This window comes from Apteryx rowi, unplaced genomic scaffold (genome assembly GCF_003343035.1).
Source record: "Apteryx rowi isolate R43461 unplaced genomic scaffold, aptRow1 scaffold_15, whole genome shotgun sequence".
NCBI classification, from domain to species: Eukaryota; Metazoa; Chordata; class Aves; order Apterygiformes; family Apterygidae; genus Apteryx; species Apteryx rowi.
The window spans coordinates 685,983-711,176 of record NW_020447752.1 but is presented as its reverse complement, the minus strand read 5'-3'; the positions used below and the strand labels follow the sequence as shown (position 1 = coordinate 711,176).

Genomic DNA, 25,194 nt, shown 5'->3' with positions numbered 1-25,194 from the left:
GGGGGGGAAGGAGGAGAAGCCCCGAGCGCGGCGGTGCTGCCGAGCGCTCCCGCTGCCTTGCCCGCACCGCGGCCGCGCAGGCAGGTGCTGCTCTGGCGCTGTTTTCGGCTGAACTGAGCAAGATAGCTGAGTGAAAGTGGCGGCGAGCCTCCAACTCCTATTGCTCCTTAGTAATTGTGGTTGCAGTTTTCCCAAGACCTTTATTTTAAGGAAATCGGGGAAGTTACTTAATTTGGAGAGTGGTTTTGGTGCATGTTTTAGAGATGTCTCTTTGTTGTTGTTGCGCTTTTTAGTTGTTTTAGGGTTTGATATAGAGGAGAACTAGCCTGGTAATCCTAATTATTTGAAACGGGATTAGTTGGAAGTTAGTTTGCGATACGGTAACTCACTGGCTCCACCACATCCTGCCTGCTAACCTGTAGCAGCGCCCTGTATTCAGCAGTGAATCCTGGATTGTACGGCTGGGAGGGGGTTTTCCTTTTGTTTATGACTTTTGCACGGATTTAAAATATATATATATATATCTTTTTTTTTTTTTTTCAGCCGTAAGAGATATTGCCCTTACCGGCCATTGGTGCGGCTGGAGGATGCTTTTTGAAAACCCAGCGGCTGGTGGGCAGCAGCCGTCGGGCGGTCACATAAATGTCACCGCTGTTCTTCAACGGCTAAAAACGGACCGCGGCTCTTCGGGGCTGCCCGTGGCCTGGTGCTCGCTTGACTGACAGGCAACGGTGCGAGGGCGGCGGCGGCGGCGGCGGGTTGCTGCTCCCGGGGCAGCGCGCACCGCCCGCGAGCTCGCCCCGCTCCGCTCCTCGGGGGGTTTCCCGGTCGTGCGCCCGTCGCGCTACCACGGAGCGGTTGCCGGGGTTGTTTCTTGATTCAGTATTTTCCATTAAGCGTGAGAGCTAACATGGGGAAGAGCTGTGGTTTGTGGGGATTTTTTTTTTAAACACTTTTTGAAATAAGGGAGGCTGTAAATAACTGAATCTGCAGGATATTAGACTTCCGTAAGGATTTTTTTTAAAGCCATACTCAATCTGTTGTACTTAACCTATTAAATTCCTTTTTTTTTTTTTTTTGTAAGTATATGCCACAAAACCCCCATGGATATATGGAGTATGGCTGACTTCCCTCTTGATTCTCTGGGAGAGAGCTCTAAGATAAGAGCCCACTGTCCTGCAGTTGAAAACTGCGACTTTTTTAATTGAATTTGTGGTGTTTTGGGTAACTCAGGAAAAAGGCACTTTGTTCTGATTAGCAAAATCTCTGGTAGCTTTGCAGTGCTTATGGTTTGAATCTGTCCTTACCAACTTCTGCATTGAAAACAGGGCCTCTGGCACACCTATGCAACGTTACTAAATTCAGCAGGTTCTTTGGCAACTCACCTTGGAACAATTTGCTACCAAAGCACAACCTAATCTTAGATCTAAAAGTTAAAACAGCAGTTAAGTATCATTGTTCCCCAGTTTTCCTTATCTACACAGGAAAGAGCGAGCCTAGATGACCCATCCAAGACCACCCAGTAAAATGATGGGAATTGACAGTACTGGAATGTGCTTGTTTTCAGGCCTGCTCCCTTGATCCTCGCTCTTTTATTAAGCAATACTTTCATCCTTTAGTATGAACTAAGTATCCACGAAACTATTCCTTTGTTGTTGGACTAATCGCATATATAACTGCAACCGTTTTTCAAAGCTTATTCCCTCAAGATCGATTAAGAGTACCCCAGTTAAATGGTGTACGCRGGTGTCAAGAGATTGCACGGGTCAGTTATATGAAGAGTATGAAAATGCTCGGCCAAGTTTTGTGTTCACCAGCATTACGCTTCTGCAGTGAGGACTGGTTAAAAACCCGTTTGAATGTGAATTCTGTTTTGGAGCTAYGCATTGCGGTGCTGCTGTGTGCTAGCTCCGGAGAAGCAGATGCGCGGTCCGGTGATCGCAAGCCGTTGTTAGAGCTAACGTCACGGGAATAAACCTGAGCGCTTTCTTCGCGCAGGCTTCTGGGGACGTTACTGTCCAGTGCCATGTGTCTAGGAGGAAATCCGTGAAGTTTATAATTCTGCATTCGGGATGCTCTCCCAATCTGTGGCGCCAGCAAGTAATATCAGTCTCCAAATTGTTAGGTGTAGCAAAAGAAATTCTCGACGAGCGTACGTGTAGTTGGTGAAAGACCTGGGGGTTCGGCTGRTTACTCGTGCTGACTGATCTCCGCCTAGTAGAGGCATTTGGTATTTCTCACTTCTTCTGCTTTAAATCCCAGGTCTTGATATATGATTTTTCTCTTCTATGCCTGTCCTTATTTCTTAATCCAGCCCATCTCCAGTGCTGGCTGTCACCACTGGAAATATTTAGCAGAATATACCCATTATTGCTAACACTGGCTCATCCACACACACCAGGATCAAGAGCTCTAATGCAGACAGACTGCGGGCAGGGTTTCTAGTCTGAACAGAACAGACTCGCTGGCTTCGTATCATCATCAGAGTCGTATCACACGCTAGCGTGACCACCCCATGTTACCTGAGTTGCAAATATCATATGGAAATTGTTAAATCACAACAGTCATCAAACTGAAAAATTCCCCTCCTCCCCCCTTTAATAGCTCTGTGGAAAAAAAACTCGGCCTAAATTAGGGATCTAAATTATGTTACCAATGTGCTTGACTGACCCAATTATTTAGAATTTTGAGGACGTTATTTACCAGGCAGTACRTTTGACTCGTAAACGGCTCTGACGATGCAAACTGGCTAGGCTGTCGCCTAAATAGGAATATACCAGCCTCAAACGCTGAATACTGTCAGAGARGTGCCAGCTCTCGCCTTTGAAGTATAGCCGATACAGTCTTCTGAAGTCATCTTTTGTAAAAGACTGACTGCACTGATGAATGTTTATGAAACTAATTTCCATAAAAGCAGTCAATATGGCCTGGGTAAGACCCAGAGCCCGCTGCTGCGCAGACGCTCGAGACAGCGTGGTCCTCCTCTAGTAAAGTTTACTCTGCGGTTGTAAACACTGAATGATCTCTCTTTAGAAGTTGTTTTAGCTCTGTTTCTCTGAATTGCTAGTAGAATAGCATGCAATAGCTGTATTTTGTAACCTGCAGGAAAGCRTTACAGGCCTGCTTTTATGGCTGCTGCCACCACTTACGATTGCGCTGCTGTTGCACTTACAGGTTAGAACTGTGCTCTGAAGAATCTCCCGGGTATAAAAGGCCTCTTATATTTGCTTACAGTCATGAGAGCRGCTTTTTGTTGCTCCTTTGAGCATCCCTGCCTCAAGGTCGCAGCCGAGCGAGAAGGCAGCGTGGAAGAGAGCGCTCGGGGCTCTTGCCGTGCTCTGTCTTGCAGCGGCTTTGAGCGGCTGCTTGTGGCTGCTGGAACTCGGAGGATGTAAAGTTGATATTAAGCCACTGCTGTCTTCTCCCTGCTGTGCTGTGTAATCTGACCTTGTACTTGCAATATAGATTTATTGTAAGTAACACTCTGTAGAAGTACTACCTCTTCCAGATGCATTTACTCTGATTATATGGGTATTAACCTTTTCATGTTTACCAACAAAACAAAATTAAATCACGTGTTTGTATTCAGGTGGTGGCTTCAGTAAATATGAATGTTTTTTGCCATTCTGCAAAATATGACAAGCCATKAAGCTGATATTCTAGGCTAAAGGATAAATGATGTATACTTTCTCTTCCGTTTAAAACCAGTAACAACAATATCATTATTTTGACTTATCTTTTTTTAATTTCCGGTGACTGGTTCTGGCCCAAACAGAGTCATATTGTATGAGTTTGTTATGGCTYGTAATGAATGGTACAGAGACTATGGGGAGCTTGGCTCTGTGCCTGCGTCTCTAAGAACAAGTAGTACTGTCAGGAAAACCGAGACTGACCGACTCCGGAGCTGATGGCACAGCTAGAGAAGTGCTCATTTCCGATGATCTTACGACACCTATCTCATCCCCAGCCTCCCCTGTGGTCCCGCACGTGGGTAAGCTGGGGCTATAAGATGGGATTTGGTATTGAAATTGCCTTTTGATGTGAGCCTCAAGACTTTGAGAAGCCACTTCTGTGGGCTTTTTGTTTCTTCGACTGAGGTTAGTGTGTATTATGAAGAGTCACTTCCGTATGTAAATATATGGCTAACTAGATTTAATCAACTCTAGTCATTGCTGCAACAGAGGGAGGTAAGGTGTACAGAGGCTGAAGCACATGTTTCTGTGGATAGGTGTTGATTGAACTCGTAGTTATCACAGTATAACTTGGGGTATGTTGGTGCGGCAAGGTGAAGGTATTTCTGTAACACTGGTGACCTTACCCAGGTGTGATTCGCGTCCTCCTCTCGCTGTTTGGAAGGACCCTTACAATACGTAGCCGCGATGTTCAATCAGCACAGCTTTCTTATAAACTGCTCCCGCCAAGCTGGTTCTGTTCCCTGACCGTGGGAGAATTGTCTTGTCCTCATCAGTTTCCTGCCTAGGGATGGTGGAAGCGGCTGGGGAAGAGGAGGTGAGAGCAGGCGTGCAAGGACACGCAGATAATTCTAGACCTGGATTCGTTAATGGTGCTCGGTGTCTTTAGTAAGAGTGATGCTTGAGGTAAAATTCTCATTTCTGAAGGGGCTTTGCTTGTTGTAAGAAATCTGCGATGCAGCTAGCTCCCTGAGCGGTACGCGCAGTAAGAACGTGAGCATGCCGAGAGCCAGTGTTTCTCAAGGTATTCAGTTAAGTGGGTCATTAGGAGATCTTCTGTATTTAAATCCAGTAGCTTTTAATAATGAAACTGGTTTCTTGCTCTGTTGTTCCTGTCTGAATCTTGGCTAGAAAGGACAGGAGAGCAGTTTTCTTTGGAGCTTTAGACTGGTCAAAGCCTTCTGTAGGGTTCGGGGGGCAAATCTACAGCCACCCCATCACGTGGCCTTCGGTAGCTGTTGACCCAGCCCCTGGCTATATAGAATGTATTCAGCTGAAATCAGGCGGTTTGTGSAAAAGTGGCCGCGTGCATCGATCAGAACTGGCAGCGAAGAGTTTGAATCGGCTGTGGCTCTGTCAGGTTTAAAGCTGTTTGTCTCTCCCGTGGCTTGCTGAACTCAGTCTTGCGTCTCGGCTGCGTGTTGATGCTGGTATTGGATACTATGGGGGAGAGAGGATAAAAGCCCGTGCAGTATGACGGTTAGGACCYGGGCTCCCAGCCGGTGTTATATTCCTTCCTACCAAAGCTAGGAGTCGTCCCTGCAGAGAAGGGGAGGAGAGGAAGTCCTCTGTACATAGCTCATAGCTGGTATAGATTTGCTTTGGATAAGGCATTTTGTTTCCTTTTCTGTAAAGCAGTAGCTAGTGATTTTGGAAAAGATGCAAGCCTGTGATTAAGTCAAAACCCTCTTGACGACTGTATTCACTGCTGCTGTTGCTTCATGTGATAACAAAGAGCGGTTGCCTCTTTCTCCTATGTTGAAAAGTCTTGAGTGTCAATATGACCTGCTACATGGGTGGCTCCTTGTACAGTTCTCCTTCTGTTTTCCTTCTGATGTCTGTCAYGCTTTATTTTCCCTAGTTACTTTTTCCTTCAGAGAACACAATCCTAAAGCAGAAATTGAGCTTAAAATTTACATTATGCTGGAATTAAAACCAAGTTAAGTGAAACCAGCCTGTTGTCTTGTGGCTTATAAAACTGGGGGATAATGCTGAAAATTGAATCAGGTCGCTAATTTATGTGCTGCTGCTGTGGTAGGAAGGAACAAAAGACAAGCCAGGGCAGTTGCTTCTCCTGCGATTAGAAGCCGTATGAGCTTTTCCAGCTTCATTTGCAGCTGTGTGACTGAGGATTGTTCTTTATGGAATATTGTGTTGCTGCTGGTGGAAACTTTTATTAGTATAGCATAGCTCGCCTCTTGCAAAGCTGTGAAGCTGATGTTTATCAGATGCACTGTGTAAGTGCTCTTGTGAGGATAGAAACCTTCATAGCACTCAGGACTTTTTTTTTTTAAAGCAGGAACCTCATTTACACCTTTTTAGTCCAACAAGATATGGAAGCATCATACACAAGCAAGTGWAATGAATTTATTTCAAGCTATTAAACTATAGATAAAATTGAAATGCAGCTTCTTCTAGAGTGCAGGTGGTTCAGTTTCTTGTGGTGTGGTAGGAATCAGGCTGCCATGATGCTTTCTGTGAAATCCAGGATTGTCAGAAGCCTCGCCACGACTGTGTGCACAAATTTACTTGTATTTTAAAAGCATCTGAACTCCAGTCCTGCTTCTTAGCAGCGTGAGAGTCCTTTAACTTCATCAAGAAGCTGTATTTCAGATTTACAGCTTTGTCAAGGGCTGCAGTAAGTCTGTCAGTCATTTCTGTAGGATGATCTGATGTTAAAGTTAGCTCCTATTTGAGCCAGGGATTAGACTGGATGACATCTTGAGATCTCTTCCAGCCTGGCTTGTTCTGTGATTATGTAGCAAAGCAGGATGCTTGCAGCAACCGTGCTGGCTGCACAGTAGAAACCAGGAGGCAAATGTTTGAAGAAGCTTTAAAAAAGGCGAAGGAAATGGTGCTGAAGTGCATCGTATTGGCTGCCGTGCCGACTTAATGACAGTTCCTGCCCTGAAGGGCCTACGTTTGGAAAGTGTCGAAAGTTGATAGAGGGCACGGAGGAAAAAACCCTCCCGCGTGCAACATCAGCATGTACGTAGAAGGTCATGTTTTACGTGGACTTAGATCGTATTAGATATGTTCACTGGGGCCTTGATGCTGCAAGTGTTGCTTTACAAGAGCAGTTGCAATCTGTGCATTTTGAAATCCCAGCGTGAGCAAAAGAGACAAGGAACTTCTCGTCGCTGTTTGAAAACAGGCACGGGCCTGATAAACCAAAAAGCCCTGTTTTCCATTAGGTGCCTGGTTTGAGATTGGCCCGGGCAATAAAGAACAGAGGCTTGCAACTGAAAAGAGTTGGCAGTCTGTCCACTAGTTCCTTGACAGTCTGAGGAGACGGAAAACATGAACTAGTTTTTCTCTTACGGGTCAAGCAGGAGTATTCTGCCAGGCAGGAGCACACGCAGGCTTTGCTGTGCCCCCTGGAGACTTCCCATCAACTTCAGGAGACCTTGAAATCCTGCAGGCCTTCTGCATCTGTGACCTCCCCAAAGTCCCCATTTGAAGCGAGTTCTGAAATGTCCATTAATCCACGTGAATGGGAAAGAAAAGTGTTTTCCTGCTTTTGCCACTCCTTCTTTCAGGGTGTTGCTAACCCTGAGTGCTACCATGTTACTTACAACTGCAGCTTTGCTCAGTGCGTTTTCTTTTTGCTTAAGGGTGTCTCTGTCCAGCTAACTAGTTTCAGTGGAATTTTTTCCTTTCCTGTCTCTTTTTCTTATGCGTATAGCCTCTAGCTTCTATCACATGTTCTCACTGAGGAGGGTTTAGGAAAAGCATCCAACTCCTTTTCTGGGAACTTGCCATCTGCAAAGAATTTTCAATGCATTGGTGGAGCTGCACTTAGTGCATCTTTCTTGTAAGTATATCTTGAATGTTCAAAGTGGGGATCTTTTACTGCTACCCACTGGAGTCCATGAAGCTGTGGTCCTGTCAGAGTCAATAGAAATATTTTTCCAGATGCTGTGGTCTCCCAGGTTGCTAAATTGCACTGTTTTCTCTCAAAGCAAGCAGATGTTGTCTCCCTTTCAGCAGTTCTGTTGTTCACCTTGGTGTGGGATCTGTCCTGGCCCAGCACTTGACACTGTTAGTGTTTTTCCCTTGTGGTTCCAGCCATGGAGAGGAGGTCATGTTACTTATTGGCAGGATATCTAACTTCTGACTTGAACAACTTCAAGTGTCGTTCCTAACGCTGGCGTCCCTTGATGCTTGGCACCAGGGCTCTGCTGGCACAGAAGCTGCGCTGGGAGGGATTGAGGCCAGGGAAGATGCTGAAGCTGGCCCAGGGGTGTCCCAGTCTCCTCTAGGAACCTGCCCTGGGAGCTTCTCCTCCCCTGCAGGTTTGTACGCGAGGTTTTTGGGGTTGGGACAGCTGGGTGCCATGTCTCTGCTTTATTCACACTTGACTTGTTAACATCGGCCCAAACTGAGGAAAATGGGCGTCACCTATGGTGGTGACTACTTGGCTGCCGGTTTATTTTGCACATGCTAAAAGGCAAGTACCTGGGCTACCTTTTAAAAAAGTGCTGTAGATGCTACCCCTACTTCTAGAGAAAGCACACTGGGTGCTGGAGTAGCATGGCATGGTTTGAGCTGAAGGAAGTTAACACCCTTCCTGCTCTGGAGGTTAGTTGTGACGAGTGTTAAGTAACAGCTAGAGCCTTGCTGAGCTTCAGAAAGCTCTTGCTTTATGAGATGATTTTGGGCCTACCAAAACAACAAACTTTCTCTGCAAAGCAGCTATGTGTTAATGTATTTGTCAGCCATATAAACCAAAGCCTTGCTTGTGTAGCTGGAACTCGGATTTAACCTGTTCCGTCAGTGGGTGAAGGTTGTAGGTACTGCTGGGGTCACTCATTTAGGGTAACGCCCAGCAGTGTTAAAAATGAAGCCTTTTAATCCAGGAAGACTGGGATTCCTGGCCTGGACCGCTCTTCTTTTGTACGGTTTGCTTGTTGTCTCTATGCTTCTGTCTGTGCTAGTGCAGGCACGGAGCTATCTGGGTGTCTGAATGCTGCTTAAATTAGTCTGGTTTTCTGCAAGATTTTGTTTTGATGGTGCGTACAATTAGAGCCAAATCAGAAACAGGTATGTTTAGATTAAATGTGATTACTTAGCGTTTCTTTTAGCTCAGTATGGGCTGAGAAGAGGAAGAAAGATTTCTTCCTCTTGGCTCTCTCTTGAGATGGGAGGAGAATAGTAGCTCCAGAACAGCTGGGATGTTGGAATTATGAAATTCTGACTAAACTCCAGAATCAGATGTTTGATATCATTATTACATAGAGACTTTGAGCAGTGAAAATGTAAATTTTCTTTTATACTTGGGGAATTAAATATTTAATCATCAGGTTTTTTTAAGGAAAATTAAAAAAAAATAGTCTTTATCTTGTGAAGCTCTTTAGTGTCTTATTTGGCTATGTTACTGTCATAAGTGCTAGTAATAGACTAAGACTGTATCAGTGGGAATAAAAGAGCCAATTCTTTTGTGCACTGTGTCGTAATAACCGGTTTCACAGTCTTTTTGAGGGCAAAATGATAAGCTACAGAAGAGCTAAGTCAATAGCTTAGCGCTGCCCAAAGTCTGTCTGCCCCCTCCGCAGTTACCCGGGCCTGTGCCAGCGTCATCGGTCATCGGGGCACTGCTGAACCAGKTCGCCCAGCCTGGCAGAAGGTGACTACCTCTTGCCCGGGTTAGCTTTCACTGGGATAGCAAGCTGTCGTTTCAACAGAGGATCAAGAGTGGGTGGCCAGCGTGCAGTTATTGCTTTCGTCACACGAACAGGAGGATTTCCGCTATGAACAGCAATTAATTATTAGTTCAGATGGTAGGAACTGCTGTGCTGTCTGGCTGTGGGGTCTGAGCACGCTGAACGGAGTGATTTCTTCTGGTATCTTTCCCCTGTAACTTAAAGAGCRTCTAGCAATGTCTGGAAGCACTTCGTCTTTCATTTTCTGGGASACTTGTTTTTCTTTCCTCCAGCCTTCTCTACACTTCTTCCCTCTAACAGGCCTGTTTGGCCACCCTGGATATGGAGGCATTCATGTTTTAAATGGGTGTTCTGGAGTCTGCTTAAATGCTTCTTTTGAGTGAAGGAGTAAAACCGAGAGCCCCGTGGAAAGGTGATCTTTTTAATGAAAGGTTCCTGCTCCTGCTCTTCAGAACTTGAACACAGATATGTAACAAAAAAGGACCGCCAAGATTGTGAAGGGCAGTCCACTGCCTTCGCAGGCTTTCATGTTATCGATACCTACTTCAAAAGAGTTTGTAAAGGATTCGTTTTACATACTTGGGGCACAAAACACTTCCTAATACCCTGTACAAACCCTAAAATCCATAGTAAAAGATCAAAAGCTGCCAGTAAAATATACTACAGAAAAGAAGAAATCTTTCATTTAAGAATCCAAGTGTGTTGATCATAAGGTCCAGCTGTTCTGTTGGGATGAGCTGGAGGTGGCAAGGTGGTTGTGCTGTTAACAGCTTTTTTGTATATTGATGGTTTGCTTTACAGCTGAGCAGTAAGTAAAAACAGGCCTGAATTTAAGTGTGCTTTCATACCTCAGATGTAAATTCTGGCCAGATGAAAAGGYTGCAGAATAACATGAAGAGAAATTTAAATGTGGGTGATTATTTCGTTTGGATCAGAAGATACTCCTGAAACATTTGAACTCTAAATAAGTATTTTTATTGTCCAGACATAAATAGAAAGAACTAGAATGTGATGTTTAATTATCCTGGAATAAAAATAGTTGCAGTRAGCAGATTTAAACTTGTAATATCTATGTCATAATATTATTTGACTATAGATTATTCTGTCTTTTTTCTTCCTTTTCAGGTGGCTATGGTGGAAGTGCAGCTAGATGCAGATCATGACTACCCTCCAGGTCTCCTGATAGCTTTCAGTGCCTGTACTACTGTCCTAGTTGCAGTTCATCTTTTTGCACTCATGATAAGTACTTGCATTCTTCCAAATATAGAGGCTGTTAGCAATGTGCATAATCTCAACTCGGTAAAGGAATCGCCCCATGATCGTATGCATCGGCACATTGAGCTTGCCTGGGCATTTTCTACTGTTATTGGGACTTTGCTCTTTCTTGCAGAGGTGGTGTTGCTCTGCTGGGTGAAGTTTCTCCCCTTAAAGAAGAAGCCTATTGATTCATCCCAGAACAGCAATTCTACCATCACATCAGGAGAGGCAGCAGCCATTGCATCAACATCTATTATGGTTCCTTTTGGGCTGATTTTCATTGTGTTTGCAGTCCACTTCTACAGGTCACTGGTGAGCCATAAAACAGACAGGCAATTTCAAGAACTGAATGAACTTGCTGAATTTGCACGGCTCCAGGATCAGCTGGATCACAGAGGTGATACCCTCTCCCCAGGTGTTAGCCACTTTGCATAAACCTGTACTTAAAGAAAATAAACGCACTATTCTGCTTCTGCCTTGCCATGTTGACTCCCCCATGCATGAACCGGGTGAACTATGGATTCGTTTTTAAAGAGAGATTTATAAATGTTGTTCTAACTCTTTATGGGGGAAAAAAAGTGTTGTTGTCTTAACATTGTGGATAGCTGATGTCTGGAGGAATGGATGGTGGGGTGCGCTTGCCCTGCGCGAGCCTTCCTCCTCTAGTGAGCACTGCGTAGATTGCTTCTTGTTAATGTTGAGTGGCGGCTACATAAATACGTGGAGAATAACACTGTAATTTTTGGTATTTGTCAGGGATGGATAGAGAAGCACATTTCCTCTCTTTATTTGATGTTGGCATTTACTAGAAGATACTGCTTGTCCAATACATGTTGCATGGCGTGATACAAATTACTTGGGATACACAGCAATTAGCACTTGGTTTCAGTGCTAGTGCTGTGCTCTCTAGAAAGCCTGACAGATGGTAAAAGTGAAAGCTTTCCCACCACTTTCCCYAGTGTGTTTTGCTGCCAAGTAATTATTATTTCACTGATTTCTCCAGCACCTTCTCCCATGGCAGTTACACATTTTATAGCCCACTAAACACCCATGACTAGTCTTACTGTGATGTGGTATGGCCACATGAGTTGGACTGAGACTCTACTACACTCTTCTGTGGAAGAAAATAAAAGCAATAAGTGTTTTAAAGTTCTCATGAGCTGGCATTATCTGAAGATAAGAATTGCCTGTTTTTCATTTAGGAATCTTTTTTAAAAAGAAGAAACTAAATGGAAGTTATCACTGGATAATTTTTGTTTGCTTGAAAATCAGAACCACTACTGTTTTTTTCCAAGCCAAAGTGGTAACTATTTTATACTTTTATATAAATAAATATATTTTTTTAATAATCCTCAGATACAAGCAGCAAAAGGCACTTTCTCTATGTTGGATTCCCAAGTAATTAGCTATGCCTTGGACTTCCTTGTTTAGAAAGTCTTCTGCTTGCTGAAGTGTTGTATTTAATAACTTCTTACACCTTTTTGCTTCCAAAGGGTCTGGAGACTACTTCTCTTTATGCAAATTTATTTATAAGAGTAGGTTATTTGTAAATAATATTGCTGCTTACTTTTGGATACGTGCATCTTTGATAGAGTGAGGCTCCTGTGTCAACTTCTGGTTTCTTCCTGAAGCAAAAGCTTCCATTTGGTCTATTAGAGATGAGGTTTGTCCAAGAAAGATTGCAGCGTTTGTCCTGGGCTGCTTCAGAATTCCTGTAATTCCAGCTGCCCCTAGAAGGGAAATCTGGGGAATGCAGTCTTTCCTCTATGGAGAAGCTGTTGGCTTTAACGTGTACAAGCCCTTTTTGAACACGCAAGCTGAGAGCGGTTCAGATCTCATGGAACAAAACTTGAAGCCCCCTCGTAGCTCCCCGTGGACCATGGCGCTGGGATGTGGCGATGAGACGGGGTGAATGTGGCAGTGCGGCGGAGCTCGCCCCGACTGAGCCCGGGCGGAACGCGGTCTCTTACGCCCAGCCGCCATCCCGGATTATCCCAGTGTATCTACAAACCCTGGGATGTGTTCAGGGAGTTGAGATGGCCGAGCGTAGAGCTTTCTACGGAAGCGCCCTGCTGGAGCGGATGGGGCTGATTCCTGGTGTCAGCGCTGCAGCGGCTGCGGATGTGCTGACCAGGCTGCCCGCGGTGCCCTTCCTATCCCGAGAAGGAGCTGAAAACCGCTGCTGGCTGCTTTTCAGTGCCGTTCTTGCAGGGACGTTTTCTGTTCGCAAGCAGAAAATCGCTTTCCACTTGCCATTTTCACAAGTCCTTCTGGTATGCAGAGGACAAACTGGATTTTGTCTAGCTCTGCCATTACGCTACGTTTCAAGTATAAAAATACTATTCCTGATATAATTCTGATGATGAGACTTGGGGCTACAATCCCGCAGGTGTTCGTTCRGGGAACGCGGGAAGGATTGCATTAGTAAGGCATTAATAAAGCAGCATTCCAAAACATGAAATCTTCATAGCAGGCACAGAATTTCCTTGGGCATCCTCTACTAAAATAAGGCTCATTTTGGGAAAGGGGGTTCTTAAGCCTTAGTAAAGGACACGAATCTGACTCAATATTCACACTAGAACAAATGGTTGAAAAGGTGCTGTCAGACTTAATTTACAGACAGAAGTGTAATTTTTATGTACTTGAGTTGTAACTATTATGAATGGAGGTCCAGAAAATATATTTTCCTAGCTTATTTTGTAAAACTACTTGCTGTTCTGGATAAGTAGCTGATTTTATTTTGTGGATCTTTTACGAAGTGACAAGAAGTGGGGATTTTTGGTTTGGAAAATAGGGAATTAGAAGCTAGTGGTAGAAGCTACCTTATTTTTAACTTTTTAAACCTGGTAGGTTCCAAGCTAATGGGGCTGTTGCTACAGCTGCTTTTCTGACTATTTTCTGCACTTTAAGCTCTAGTATTGAGTATGTTTTCCAGCCATGGAAATGGTCATGGAAGTTACACTTTGGGCACAGTGTCAACTGTAACAGAGTCAGTAACCAAGACCCGAAAGTATGGCTGTAAACATTAGGAGTGCACTCGGAGTGGGTTTTTTTCCCTCTTTTTAAATCCCTTATTTATACTAATGGTATTAATCATTTACCTCAAGCGTTTTAAACTTGGTTATTGTATGTCACTGATTTAGATATAAAATACTTAAAATAATGAAATAAAAATATACTCAATTGTTGCTGATTATTTGTTATCTAGATGCCTATAAATATGCTTAATTTTCTTCACATCCCTTATCGTTCTTCAGCTTGGATTGTGGTAATCGTAGTTGTGGACTCCTGAGAATCTCTTAAATGTATTCAGCTACTCATTTCATGAGTATAAAGATGAAATTTCCTGTTCACACAGACAGGTATAAAGAATATAAAGTATTTGGCATGCTTTTCCTCCTGTCAGCACTGCTTAAATGTGGGAAGTAAGAATGTCGTATTGTTATTCTTCTCCCTGAGTGTGTAAATAGAAAAGCAGGTTATCTTTCAGCTGCGAAAATATGAAGAGTCAAGGGGCCAAGTGAAGTGGAAACAGGACACATGATATTCAGAAATGCAGCTTAAATCGGGTGAACTAATTACACCCTGTCGCAGGGTTTGTTTGCGGCCAGCGAGCCGGGCCGYCGCCGTGGTGCGCTCGCGTGGGTGGCGCTCGGCAGTGCTTCCCGAGCGAGCCGCTCGGCCGCCCGGCGCCCTGGGCGCGTTGTCCGTGCGGTGGTGCAGCGGCCGGCACGGGGCCGGGGACCGGCCAGGTCTGGCTCGTGGGTTAGTGCAGGAACAGAGCCGGGGTTAGATCCGCTGATCCGCGTCCCGGCGTGGTTGGGAGTGGGAGCCGGCCTCGCTTTACAGAACACGCACAGGGAATGAGTAGCGTTGCATTAATGACAATATTAATAGCACTGCGATCTGTTACAACTTCACAAGGCAYCTCAGTTCCCAGGTGTGTATTGGGCTAAGTTACCCTTGGGAGGGGAAAGGGCTTATTTGCCTTAGAAAAAAGCAGGGTTTCTATTCTATGCTATAGAAGCAGAGCCCTGGAGAACTACAGTCAATGTGAAAGACCTTGAAAGCAACAGGAGCGCTATTTCTTTATAGGAGGAGGAGGAAACCGTGGAGGAGCTGAGCAACAAGTCACCGCGCTTGTCTTGCAGCGTTTTGCTGTCTTTTCAAATAATTGGGGCTTGCTAGGAGGTGTCTGAGCCAAGCCGCCTGCCGAGTGAAGCACAGGTGGGCAGTCTCGAGGGGAGGCAGGGAGGGAGGCAGGCTGACYGCAATCCAATATGCCACGGTGCGGATTTGAGACGCAAATGAGTAACTCAGGATTTTGCTCTTATTTTGCATCYTTTTTTTTTTTTTTCTTCAGGATCCAGTTAATATTATTTTTGGCTGTCATCAAACATTGCTTGGGCCTCCTCTAAAACACCATCTGGATCAGCTAGTTCRATCTAAATAAAAAGAATACAAATCAATTATGCAGTGTAGTTAAGCTTAGGGTTTATAAATACTGATTACTTAAGCATTAATGGAGAGTCTCCCATGTAGCAGGACTTTAGTTTATATCAYAGCCTTTCAATTACTGTTTTAGAAACATTGCTGCACTTTTCTAATTTTACTAGCGTTTTGAATGTCAGTTTGTCTCCTTGCAGTAGCTGTGCATGGAGTGTGTTGATTCTCTTTTAGCAACGACATGTTCCTGGACAAAACTGTCTTTGATTTCTAACCTGTTGGGTCACACCTGTAGCTGTAATAGGTGAATACTTTGCAGTCATCTGAGTGAGCATCAGTAAATCAGGTGAAACCAGGAGTCAGTCGTGTCCAGGAACCTGCATGTAACTGGATACAGATTCTCAAAGGGAAAGCACCAAAACCTTGCATTACTGACCAGGAACTTGTCACCTGAGTCCAGCTTGCTTTATATCCTCATGTTTTCTGGGAGGTTCAAATATGTTTTTCTCCCAGGCAGAAGACATCCAGTCCTTTTCTTATTTATTTTGTTTTGCTTCCTGAAGTCTTGGCTCAGTAACTATAATGGCAGATATCCCGGGTCCATTGTGTTGTGCCTTTCCTCTCTACAGTTACTTCACTGTCTCTAGAGCTTTCTGCTGTTGCAGTTTTCTCAAGAGATCATGAAGAGAGGGTCAATTCGGAGGATAACACCCTGCAACAACACACCTATTAAAAACTGGTTCCAGGCTCAGTAAGTGTCAAAAACCCAAGTTGACTGGTAGTAATTATTACAAAAAATGTATAAAGTGACTGAGCAAATTAATCAAAAGAATTCATCCACCCTTGGCTCGGGAAGTCCCTAAGCTGCAAAGCGTGGGAGCATCTTGGCGGTCGTGGTGCTGCGTGCTCAGCCTGCTCTTCTGGTGTCCACCGCTGGCTGGTGCTGAAGACCGGAGGCCGTTCCTGCTCCGTCTCCTCTCGGATCTGCCGTTGCCCGTCTTGTGTTCTCGGTATGCAGGGTAACGAGGACTGAACGCTCAATAAAATAGTACCACAAATTCAACGTGTCCAGCGCTGTTTTCTGTTCTTTCCCTGGTAAGCTTTATGGTGGTCTTCCTGCCTGGCCGTCCAGCCTGTGCTGATTCCYGGCTCCCTCTCTATTAGTGACTTGGAGCAAGGCGTGCAAGCGACTTGATTTGTAGCGTGTATTTCTTTGTGAATAAGGTTCAAATTCTGCCTTCCTGCTACCCCATCGTCTATGTGTTGAATTCTTCCCAAGCTTTTTTACTCTCTAGTTTCCAGCTGTTTTATGTCCTGCCCAACCTTTGCACCCTTGTTTGCTCCTTTTACCTGTTTGCTAATGAAGACGCAAAATGACACCTCTTTCATACAGAATCTCAGATCTTGTCTTGCTATTAGCCTTTTGCCAGGCAAAAGCTGACTATTTATTCCATCTCTGGTTTTGACAATTTCTACCTTTCACCCTACATCTACGTTTCTTTAACAGCTTCTTGTGAAGGTAATTTGACAAAGGCTTAATGAAAATCTGAACTCAAATTTTCTCCTTTGTCTGTTATTTCCTTCATATTCTGAGAGTTAAATTTGTCTCTTCCAATTGGAAGTGTAGTAACAGCAGCGAAAGTTGATGCTTTCTTTTTGTTCACAGAGCAGGAAGAAAACTGGGTCAGATCTTGGTCTTGGGGGAGTTTAAATAAACAGCTAGGCCTGAACATCCTGCCTTAGCAAAACGGTAAATCATCCAACTACTTTTGGGCTAGGCCGTTGAAGAAGCAGTTCTCTTGGGTGACCTTTGACAAACCTCTTAAGGTAAACATTTTTAGTTACAGAAGTACTGCTCCTTTCACTCTTTTTGCAACCAAGTGCTGGACTGTTTTTCCATGGTGAGTATTTGGTGTTTATTATTTTACACTGCTGCGGGTGTACCTAGTACTTGGAGAATTCCCTGACTTGTCAAAAATGTCCGTGCTCGGAGAGCCCGTGCTATAACGGGTGAAGGAAACCAAAGCTGTAACAAACAACCGTGAGCTTTGGTGAAGCTTGCCCGATACTGTATGCAACAACCGTGTCCCTTTACCTTTTGCGGGGGACCAGGGAGCCAACAGCACCTGATTCTGCTGGCCAGGGCCATGCTGTTCCCCGCGTTATTGGAATAGCACAGTGCTACGCGTTGAGATCAGGCCTTTGAGCTGTGCTTGTGGGGTGCAGACAGAGATGTTCTGCCAGGAGTGCGTTACAGCCATCAGTTCCCAGCTGTGCACTGACACGAACGCGTTTCTCTGCCAAGCRGGTCTAATCTCGTTCCTGGGGTGGTGTCTTAGCGGGTCGCTGCTGCTGGAACTTTTTTTGCATAGCCACGGCGACAAGGGAACCTGACACTGAAGAAAAGCTCTTGAGGACCCTGGTAGGAAAGTAGGACTGTCTATTTGTGCTCTGGAAAGTGGTGAATCGTGAGGTGTGCTGTTTGTCATCAGTACCCTGCAGGCTTTAGCTGCATCTTGTTAAGAGACGATGTGAGCTTAACTGGGATGTAAGGCTCCAGTGTATCCACCAGCTTGCGTGCCTCCTGTCGCAGCGGGGTGTCCATGTGCTCCATCGTGCCTATCACAAGGTCTCGGGAGGATGACTAGGACTGGGTCGTCTTCTGCACCTCCCTTGTCAATCGTCTGCTTCCTTAAGGGAAAAAGGGAGCAGAAGATGTTGGTTCTTGGATATCCCTCCGTCTGCCTTAAGGCCGGGTGGGAAGCTGTGCCCCGCTGCCCACTAAGCTGGTGGACACAGAAGAGCCCCTAGCTCAGCATGACTGGGTGAAGGACGTAGCTGATACTAGCACCGCAGCTGCTAGGGCTTCGGTGAGGTCTAGTCAGCATGAGCAGTTTGGCTTGGAGAAATCATCTGGTTTTGACGCAAATCCCACTATTGTCTCTGTCTCTATTGTCTCCGTTTCCTTTGTGTTGGTTCAGGTCTCTAAGCAGTTTTGGTGCAGGAGAACTACATTTTTTCAGATGTGCAGGCAAGTAACAGAGGCTCCAAAGCTGGGCTCACACAGGTCACTTGGTGCTAAATAGGCTTTTTGTCCCAAAAGGGCCATTTAGGACACTGCTGGCCAAAAGAATTTGAGCACACAGGCAGCGAGCCTGGAGCCCACGTGAGCAATCGCTTGAAGAATGAAACGCTACCTGGACAGATGCCTTGAGCTCTGATGAATGCTGTTAATGAAAAACATCATTAGCAAAAATGAAATTTCCAAGCAATTACCTTAGGGATTGGATATTGAGTAGGGGTAGGAGCTTCATCTCTGCCAAAGTCAATCATAATTCCATATTTTGGTATATCTGCTGCCCAGACACCTTCAAACAACTGTCCCGTATCCAAGTAGAAAAATTTCCCTGGTCCGTGCTTCTTTCCATCTTTCCAGCCTCCTTCATACCGATTTTCATTTGCTGCAATTAAATACATGAACAGACCATGAAATTTGCACCATTTCATTAGGTGGTTACAAATGAAACCAATCGACACAGAAACCCAACATGAGTAGATCATCTGTTTGCCTCCTGATTTGGCCCCTGTTGGTAATTTTGAGGGAGATGCAGCATGGCGTGTCGTTTTGTTTTAACCGTGCCCTATTTGCTGTGCCTCGGAGTGAGAAAATTCTGCAGCTAAAGCCCACTCTTACTTTCTTGGAACATTGAAGGCACTCACTTTCTTTGTTCTTCTCCTGGTGATATTCATTTTTCATGTATATTCTGAGTGAATGAGCTCAGGATAAGGAACAAGTAGCTGAATCGCTCTTAATGACATGAAAAATTGCAGGACCCAAGTTTCAGAGTTGTCACTGCCACCAATCACACTGGAATTGCAGCTTGCAGAGGTTTGCTCCTCTGGGCAAAGAGCAGTAGCACTGTGTGATCTTTGTCCAGTCAAAATAATCTTAATTTTAAATAATACTTGTAGTTTTATGTTTTCTCAATGAATTACAGCTCAGGAATCACTGTGGATGTCTAAACAGTTCATGCAAGCAGTTACAGACTGTTTTTCCAGCTGTGTTGCATCTCTTCGTGTTTTTCTGCAAGTCGAGAGAGATTTTTTTGGGGCACTGAGCTGCTCTCCAAGAATCCATTCACGAATGGGAAAGGCCTATTCCGAATAGGCAAGCCAAAGAGAGCACATTTGTCCAGTGACGCTGGTGGAGAAGGCTGATCATGTCCACGCCTGTGTGAGTGGGCTGGGATATATCGAGGTGACCCTGGTCTCAGTGGGAGATTCCTCTGCTGTCTCCTTTTCTCAGACAATTTTCCTGTATTTTATTTTCTGGCCAAAAAATGCAGGGATTTCTGACCAAACTACTCGGTGGAAATGTATCCGGGTGTCAGGTGAATTCACCGTTCTTTGTGGCAGGAGGTGGCGGAAATACCAGGAGCCAGCACCCGTGCTGCAGAGCTGGTTGGGGGCTGCCGGAATGGGGTAAGGCAGGAGGAAGACGAGAAGACTGCTCCTGGTAGGCAGCGCTGTGAGGTTCTCCAGGCGCTCGTGTGGTTTATAGGACRGAGCCAGGGCGGTGGTGACCTTCATCTGCCCTGTTGCACGCTCATCCTCAACACCTGCCCTGCCTAACGGTGGGAGCAGCCGGGCTTGCGTCCTCCAGCCACCAACAGCTTAGAAACGCCCGCGATCGGCCTGGCTGTGATGGAGGGGAGCGTCGCCCGCGCTGGCTGCCCCGCGGCGCTCGGCTGCTCCCCTCCGCTCTCCTCCCAAGGCGCTCCGGGCACCGGCTCGCTCGCCACCGAGGTCTCGACCGCGGACGTGCGATGGGCTGGTTTAAAACCCTCCTGCAATGGAGCGCGGCGGCGCCAGCAGATCCGGGTGGCTCTCCCGGCCGCGATCGCCCTCTCCGGGCRCGCTGCCAGCACGAGCAATTTAATCTTGAGCTGCAGCTCATCGTGACCTCCGCCGAAGAGCTCCTTTTCTTTCACCCTTGCAAAGCGGCCGGCACGTGGGCGCGCTGCCAGCGGCTGAGCTCAATGCATTAAGCTTGTGGGTATGAAATAATTGCTCTGGCTAATTTTAACCGAAAGGAATCCAGCTCGCAATCGGCTCCAGGCTTCGCTCGAAGTGACTGGGCGCTGAAACAGAGCATCCGCAGCGGCGCAGCCGGCAGGGGCGGTTAATTCACAATCCGCCAAGAAGGACTTTGACAGAACCCGCAGAGGATGACTGTGACGGGAGCGGAGCAGATAAGTCGGATGACTTACCCACAGAAGCGTGCGTTGATTTTATCAGTATGAGCCGCTGGTCCAAAGTGAATCCGCAGTCAGGAGAGACAGTGCTGCCTTGCACGTGATGCGTAGCGAAGGTGCTGCTGATTCCTCCTAGCTGCTTTGCTTAGTTAACTCCTAGCCTTGAAACTACTTCCAGGAAAAGAGCGGTAGATGAATAACATGCCAGAGGAGAGAGTATTTCTTCAAATATCCCTGGAACACACTGTCTTGTATTGCAGAGGTTTGGGATTCTTGCCTTTGGGGACAAATGGCATAAACTCCAAGCAAAATAAATTAAAAAAAAAATCCAAATTTCTATTTTTACGATGAGATTGTCCCCAACATTCCCGATCTGTGATGTGCTCAGTGTTATTTCTGGGAATGGATGGAGCACTAATGAAACCCCTGTGTTCATGCAACAAGAGCCAGTGTCGGAAGTGAGAGAGGGCATGGAGCGAACGCTAAAAGAAAACTTCTCTTCTTTTATACTAGAAACTAGACTCCTCTTTGGCATGCGGTAGTTGGAAAGCACGTCTGGCAAAGTGCCTGGCTTGAAAAGAGAGATTTGCTCTTCTCTGACCCAACAGTATATTATCGCTAACCCCAGCCATCCCAGGCATTTGAACATAAATCACAGCAAAAATCAGCTTTCGCGCGCGCGTGGGCTTGAGCAATGCAACGCCCGCCCTCGCCCGGGTCGCGCCGCCTCCAGCCCAAAACCCGGTGCGGGGGAGCCACCCCCCGGCTCCCGAAACGCCGGCCGGGGGGACGGCGAGGTGCCGCGGGGCGCGGGCCAGGCGGGCGGTACTCACGCAGGCGCAGCATCCCCTGGCCGCAGGGCTGGTCCCCCAGCCACTGCCCTTCGTAGATGGAGCCGTCGCGGCGGTAGAGGCGGCCCCAGCCGCTGCGCAGCCCGCCGCGCCACTCGCCCTCGTAGTACTCGCCGCCGGCGTAAAACCTCRTCCCGTAGCCCTGGACGGCAGCACAGAGGTGCCCGTGAGCGGCCGCCCGGCTTCTGCCCGCCCCCGCTGCGCCTGATCCCCGCTTTCTCTTCTCAAACCGGCACGCGGCTTGGTGCCGGGGGCAGATTTGGTTGGCGAACTTCCGAACGAAGCCCACTAGGTGTATGACTTGGGAATTAAGCGTAGAACTGAGGAACACCAAGGAGCTATTTGCCTTAGGTGTGTGTTTGCCAGCTAAGAGGAGCCCAGAGGTATCCCTGCACCAGGAGCCGCTATCACCGAGAAATGTTTGCCTAATATTAGCGAGGTTTTCCCATTGGAAGAAAACAGTAGTTTCTCCCTGCAAAAAAATAAAATCGCTTCTGGAAATAACCAATTTTTCGGAGCATGAATTTCATTAAACGTCATGGATGTAAATGGGAGGCTTTTAGAGCAGGAAAAAAAAACCCTAGTAATGTTTGGATGTCATTATAAATCTTTCACCAAAGCTCAGTTATCCAAAACATATTCTCAAAAAATGAGAAAGGAAGCTCCCTTGAAGAGACTCGAGCCATAGAGCCACATGCCAATTAGGAACGTAAGAGGCTATTAATTTAATTAAGGCCAGACACAAAGGGTAACACAAGGTTTCCACTGGCAGATCAGAAAATGTTCCTGAAAGGATTTTGCACATAAGATTGCAGTCATTTTTACCAGATGACTTCCTCATTATGTTTTCTTTAGAAAAACTGGTGATTTATATGACAGGCTTAATTTCCAAAAGAACTTGGGTTATTTGTCTAACATGCTGTAAAGCTGGGAAAAGAGCAGGTCTAAGAAGGTATGTTTTCTTGCAGTGCTTGTAAAACATGCTCTATCAGCAAGTTCCTCYGGCCGCTTTAAACACGGTAGTAATTAAATTAATGGGTGGGGAAGATTAAGCCGCAGGATACCAAACCTCTCCCRCCTGCCCGGCTGAGCTGCAGGTGAGCCGGGCAGTCGTGGCTCGTGCGGGACTCCAGGTGCCCCCGGACGCGTTCCCGCACCGAAAATGCCCGGCACGGCAAATGCCGACCGTGCCCTCTTGGCCATGCTGAGGTTTTATCGGTGACGGGTTTTACTCTTGAAGCTTCTACTCTTTCAGCAGGCTCAAACTAAAGTATAAAGGAAGCCYAAGCCCGGGGGAAAGCCTCTCTCAGAAATCACAGTATTTCTGTTGCGTTGCTGGCTTTGGGACGCAACACAGCTCCTGCAATATCTAAGGCGGAAAAGTGAGTAAAGTTGGGTCAGCCAAAGCCGGTGAGGGCAGGAGAAGACTCTCCCCCACGGGAACGAAGGCCGAAATAAGAAAGCTTTTAGTCTTGCTTTCTTTTTCTTGTTCYGCGTACTCATTTCCCCCAAATCTTTCTGCACCTTCAGTTCAGGCTCAGAGTACAGATGCCAYTGGAAAAATCAGTATTTACAGTGACCTTTTTGCATGCGTGCACCCAAATCTTCCCCACGTTTTGGGGCCCGCGTCGCTGTGGGTGCTTCCTAGCCGTAGGCAGGGTTGGGGGGAGGCCGAGGAAATCTCACTTACGCATTTTTTGTCATTTTTCCACCAGCCCGTATACACTTTCTTGTATTCCTTGGTGACAGGGTCAGGAATGCTGTATGAGCCRTAACCATCCCGTTTCCCAAACTTCCAGTCGCCGTTATAGATGGCTCCCGTGCGTTTCCATATCTGCGTGCCTTTACCTGTTTTAATGRAGAAGAGGAATTGCAGCAAGACCATCACAGCTGTAAAGAAGAGCAGCGTTTCTGGGGCTGCCCTCAGGGCTCGCTACAGATCCCTGCCCTGGGCGCAGGAGCAGCAGAGCCGAGTTTTCCTCGCTGCCCAAACGCATCAAACCTGCGGGGAGAGCCGGGAGCCCGCGGCGGTACCTGCCCCGCGGCGCCGCACGCTCCGCCGGGAGCCCGCGGCGGGCCAAGCGCCCTGCAGTGCTTCCCGCGCGGAGGCAGGTTTACGTCTAGGGTTCGGTTTAGCTTCCCGAGTCGGATGCATCGTTAATCTCTATCATGGGCTTCCCGTGTGGCCYTTGGCGAATGCACTTAATCTTTCCAAAGCTCAGTTTACTGCTTGTAAACAAGCCTGGCCTGGCCCGGCTGCTCAGCGCTCGGTGGGCATCTCCTTCCCCTTACGGCTCTGATCTCCTGCAGCAGGGGCCACGGCCTGAGCCTAAATTCCTGCTCCTGGAGGCAAGGGCATTTCAGGGTCCCAGCCAGCAGCCCTGCTTTATCTGGCTGATCGGGCAAACGCCGTGGGACGGACGGCGCGCGGCGCCTTCGCGGAGGCCGCCAGCGAGGAGGCTGGCAGGGCGCCGTGCCCTGCGGGGCTCGCGCCGCTCGGCCCTCGCGGCCGCGGGGACGTCGTTCGTGGTGCAGGCAGGGCCGTTTCGGAGGCACCGCGCYGACTGCAGTTTGCTGTACTTTTAGGGGGAAGCTTTGCCCTAATCTGGCTGTTTCATGTCGCCCTGCAGCTGAGCGCCCGCAAAAGCGTCTCCAGTTACTGATTAGTGACACGTCTGAGCGCATTTTTGCCTGATACATATCAAAGTATTTATATCATAATGAACCCACTTTGTCGCCCATGAATGAACGGTCTGCCAGGAATACCTAGGAACGCTGACTGCTCCCTCCCCTAGGGACTGGCGCAGGCATCCCAAGCGGCACGCTCGGAACGACACGTCTTACCGTGCTTCCGGTTGTCCAGCCACTCTCCCGTGTACTGGTCCCCGTTTGCAGCGTACACCGTGTGTCTCAATCCGCTCTTCTGGGCTCTCCTGTCGCGCTCGTGCCAGGGAGGCTCTGCCGTCGGGGGCCATTTCGCAAAGGGCATTTTGTTCTCGGCTGGAGACAGAAGCAAACGACGGCGAGAAACAAACGAGAGAGAAATTTTCAGGGCGGGTACTAAAAGAGCAGTCTGTTAATGAGCCACGCTTGAATACGCACCCAAGCCAGTAATTAATGTCTGCCTTTGGAAGGGGTAAAATAAAAATATAACAAGCAGAAGGGAATCTAAAAATACTTAAGTGGGAAGCAGCGCTGGCTGAAAGCAGGCTCGCAGCACAGAGCGTTAGGAAGCGTTCAGCAAGCGGCGGCGGGACGTGGCCGGGGTGGGCGTCGCGCCGCGCGCCCGCGGGAGGCCGTCGGCAAGCCCGGGAAGTCGGGGCCCTCGCGGCATGGCAGCAGCCCCGCGAGCTCGCCCCTCCCGGAGCCGCCTCTGCCTGCTCGGCGGGAGCGGGGAGCCGTAATTTAAGCAGTTTAGCAAATTGTTGGTTTATTAGGAAATACGCCAGAAGATCTTTGGAAAATAGAGCGGGTCGGAGAGCTGGTCTCCGTCCCCGGGGTGCGGCAGGAGCTCGGATGCTCTATGCATCCCGCGGTACAGAGCTTAGGGTCCTTTATAGCTAAAAAAACCCCAATCAATCCCATAGGTGTCTTGTTAAAAAGGGTAGAAACGGCAACGTTTCCTTCTGCCGGCAGGACGGGGGCTCCTGTTCCTGCCGCTTAACATTTTCGGGCGGTTTGTGACAGTTTGTCGAGGGATGCCAGCRGTCTAGTTCTCCAGGTGTCTACGGAAGACGGTTGTTCAGAAACGATGGGGGGGGGATATTATTGCTAAAAAGCCTTCCCGTGTTCCCGGTGATCGTTGCTCCCCCAAAGGCAGCAGCTCTGTGTAACGCGTTGCTCTGCTTTTCCTTACCGCCGGGGAGCCGCGAGGGGCCGGCGGGCGCGTGGCGGCGGGCGCGGGGGCTGCGGCGGGCGCGGGGGCCGCGGCGGGCGCGCGATTGTGAGCTCAGGCCTCGGAAGCGGGGGAAGTTCAGCAAATGTCCCAGCAATGGGGGCGAGGGCCGGGAGCGGCAGCCGGCAGGAGCCC

The 25,194-nt window shown here is 47.4% G+C and overlaps 2 protein-coding genes across 3 annotated transcripts; one reads left to right on the top strand and one right to left on the bottom strand.

Moving 5' to 3' along the window:
* The first annotated feature begins 651 nt into the window (after positions 1-651).
* Positions 652-11,093, top strand: ORAI1 (ORAI calcium release-activated calcium modulator 1). 2 transcript variants are annotated; one of them, XM_026058878.1, is made up of 2 exons: positions 652-731; positions 10,481-11,093. In XM_026058878.1, the coding sequence occupies exon 2, from the start codon at positions 10,487-10,489 to the stop codon at positions 11,045-11,047; it is 561 nt and encodes a 186-aa protein (XP_025914663.1). In that variant the 5' UTR covers positions 652-731; positions 10,481-10,486; the 3' UTR covers positions 11,048-11,093. The 2 variants fall into 2 exon arrangements, with proteins under 2 accessions (XP_025914663.1, XP_025914664.1); XM_026058879.1 differs by lacking the exon at positions 652-731 and adding an exon at positions 8,382-8,588.
* A 3,895-nt stretch (positions 11,094-14,988) lies between these two features.
* Positions 14,989-24,153, bottom strand: MORN3 (MORN repeat containing 3). The gene is made up of 5 exons (XM_026058821.1): positions 24,009-24,153; positions 22,855-23,012; positions 21,147-21,306; positions 18,335-18,519; positions 14,989-15,057 (listed from the first exon to the last, which is right to left on the bottom strand). The coding sequence occupies exons 1-5, from the start codon at positions 24,151-24,153 to the stop codon at positions 14,989-14,991; spliced, it is 717 nt and encodes a 238-aa protein (XP_025914606.1).
* Between the last annotated feature and the right edge of the window lie 1,041 nt (positions 24,154-25,194).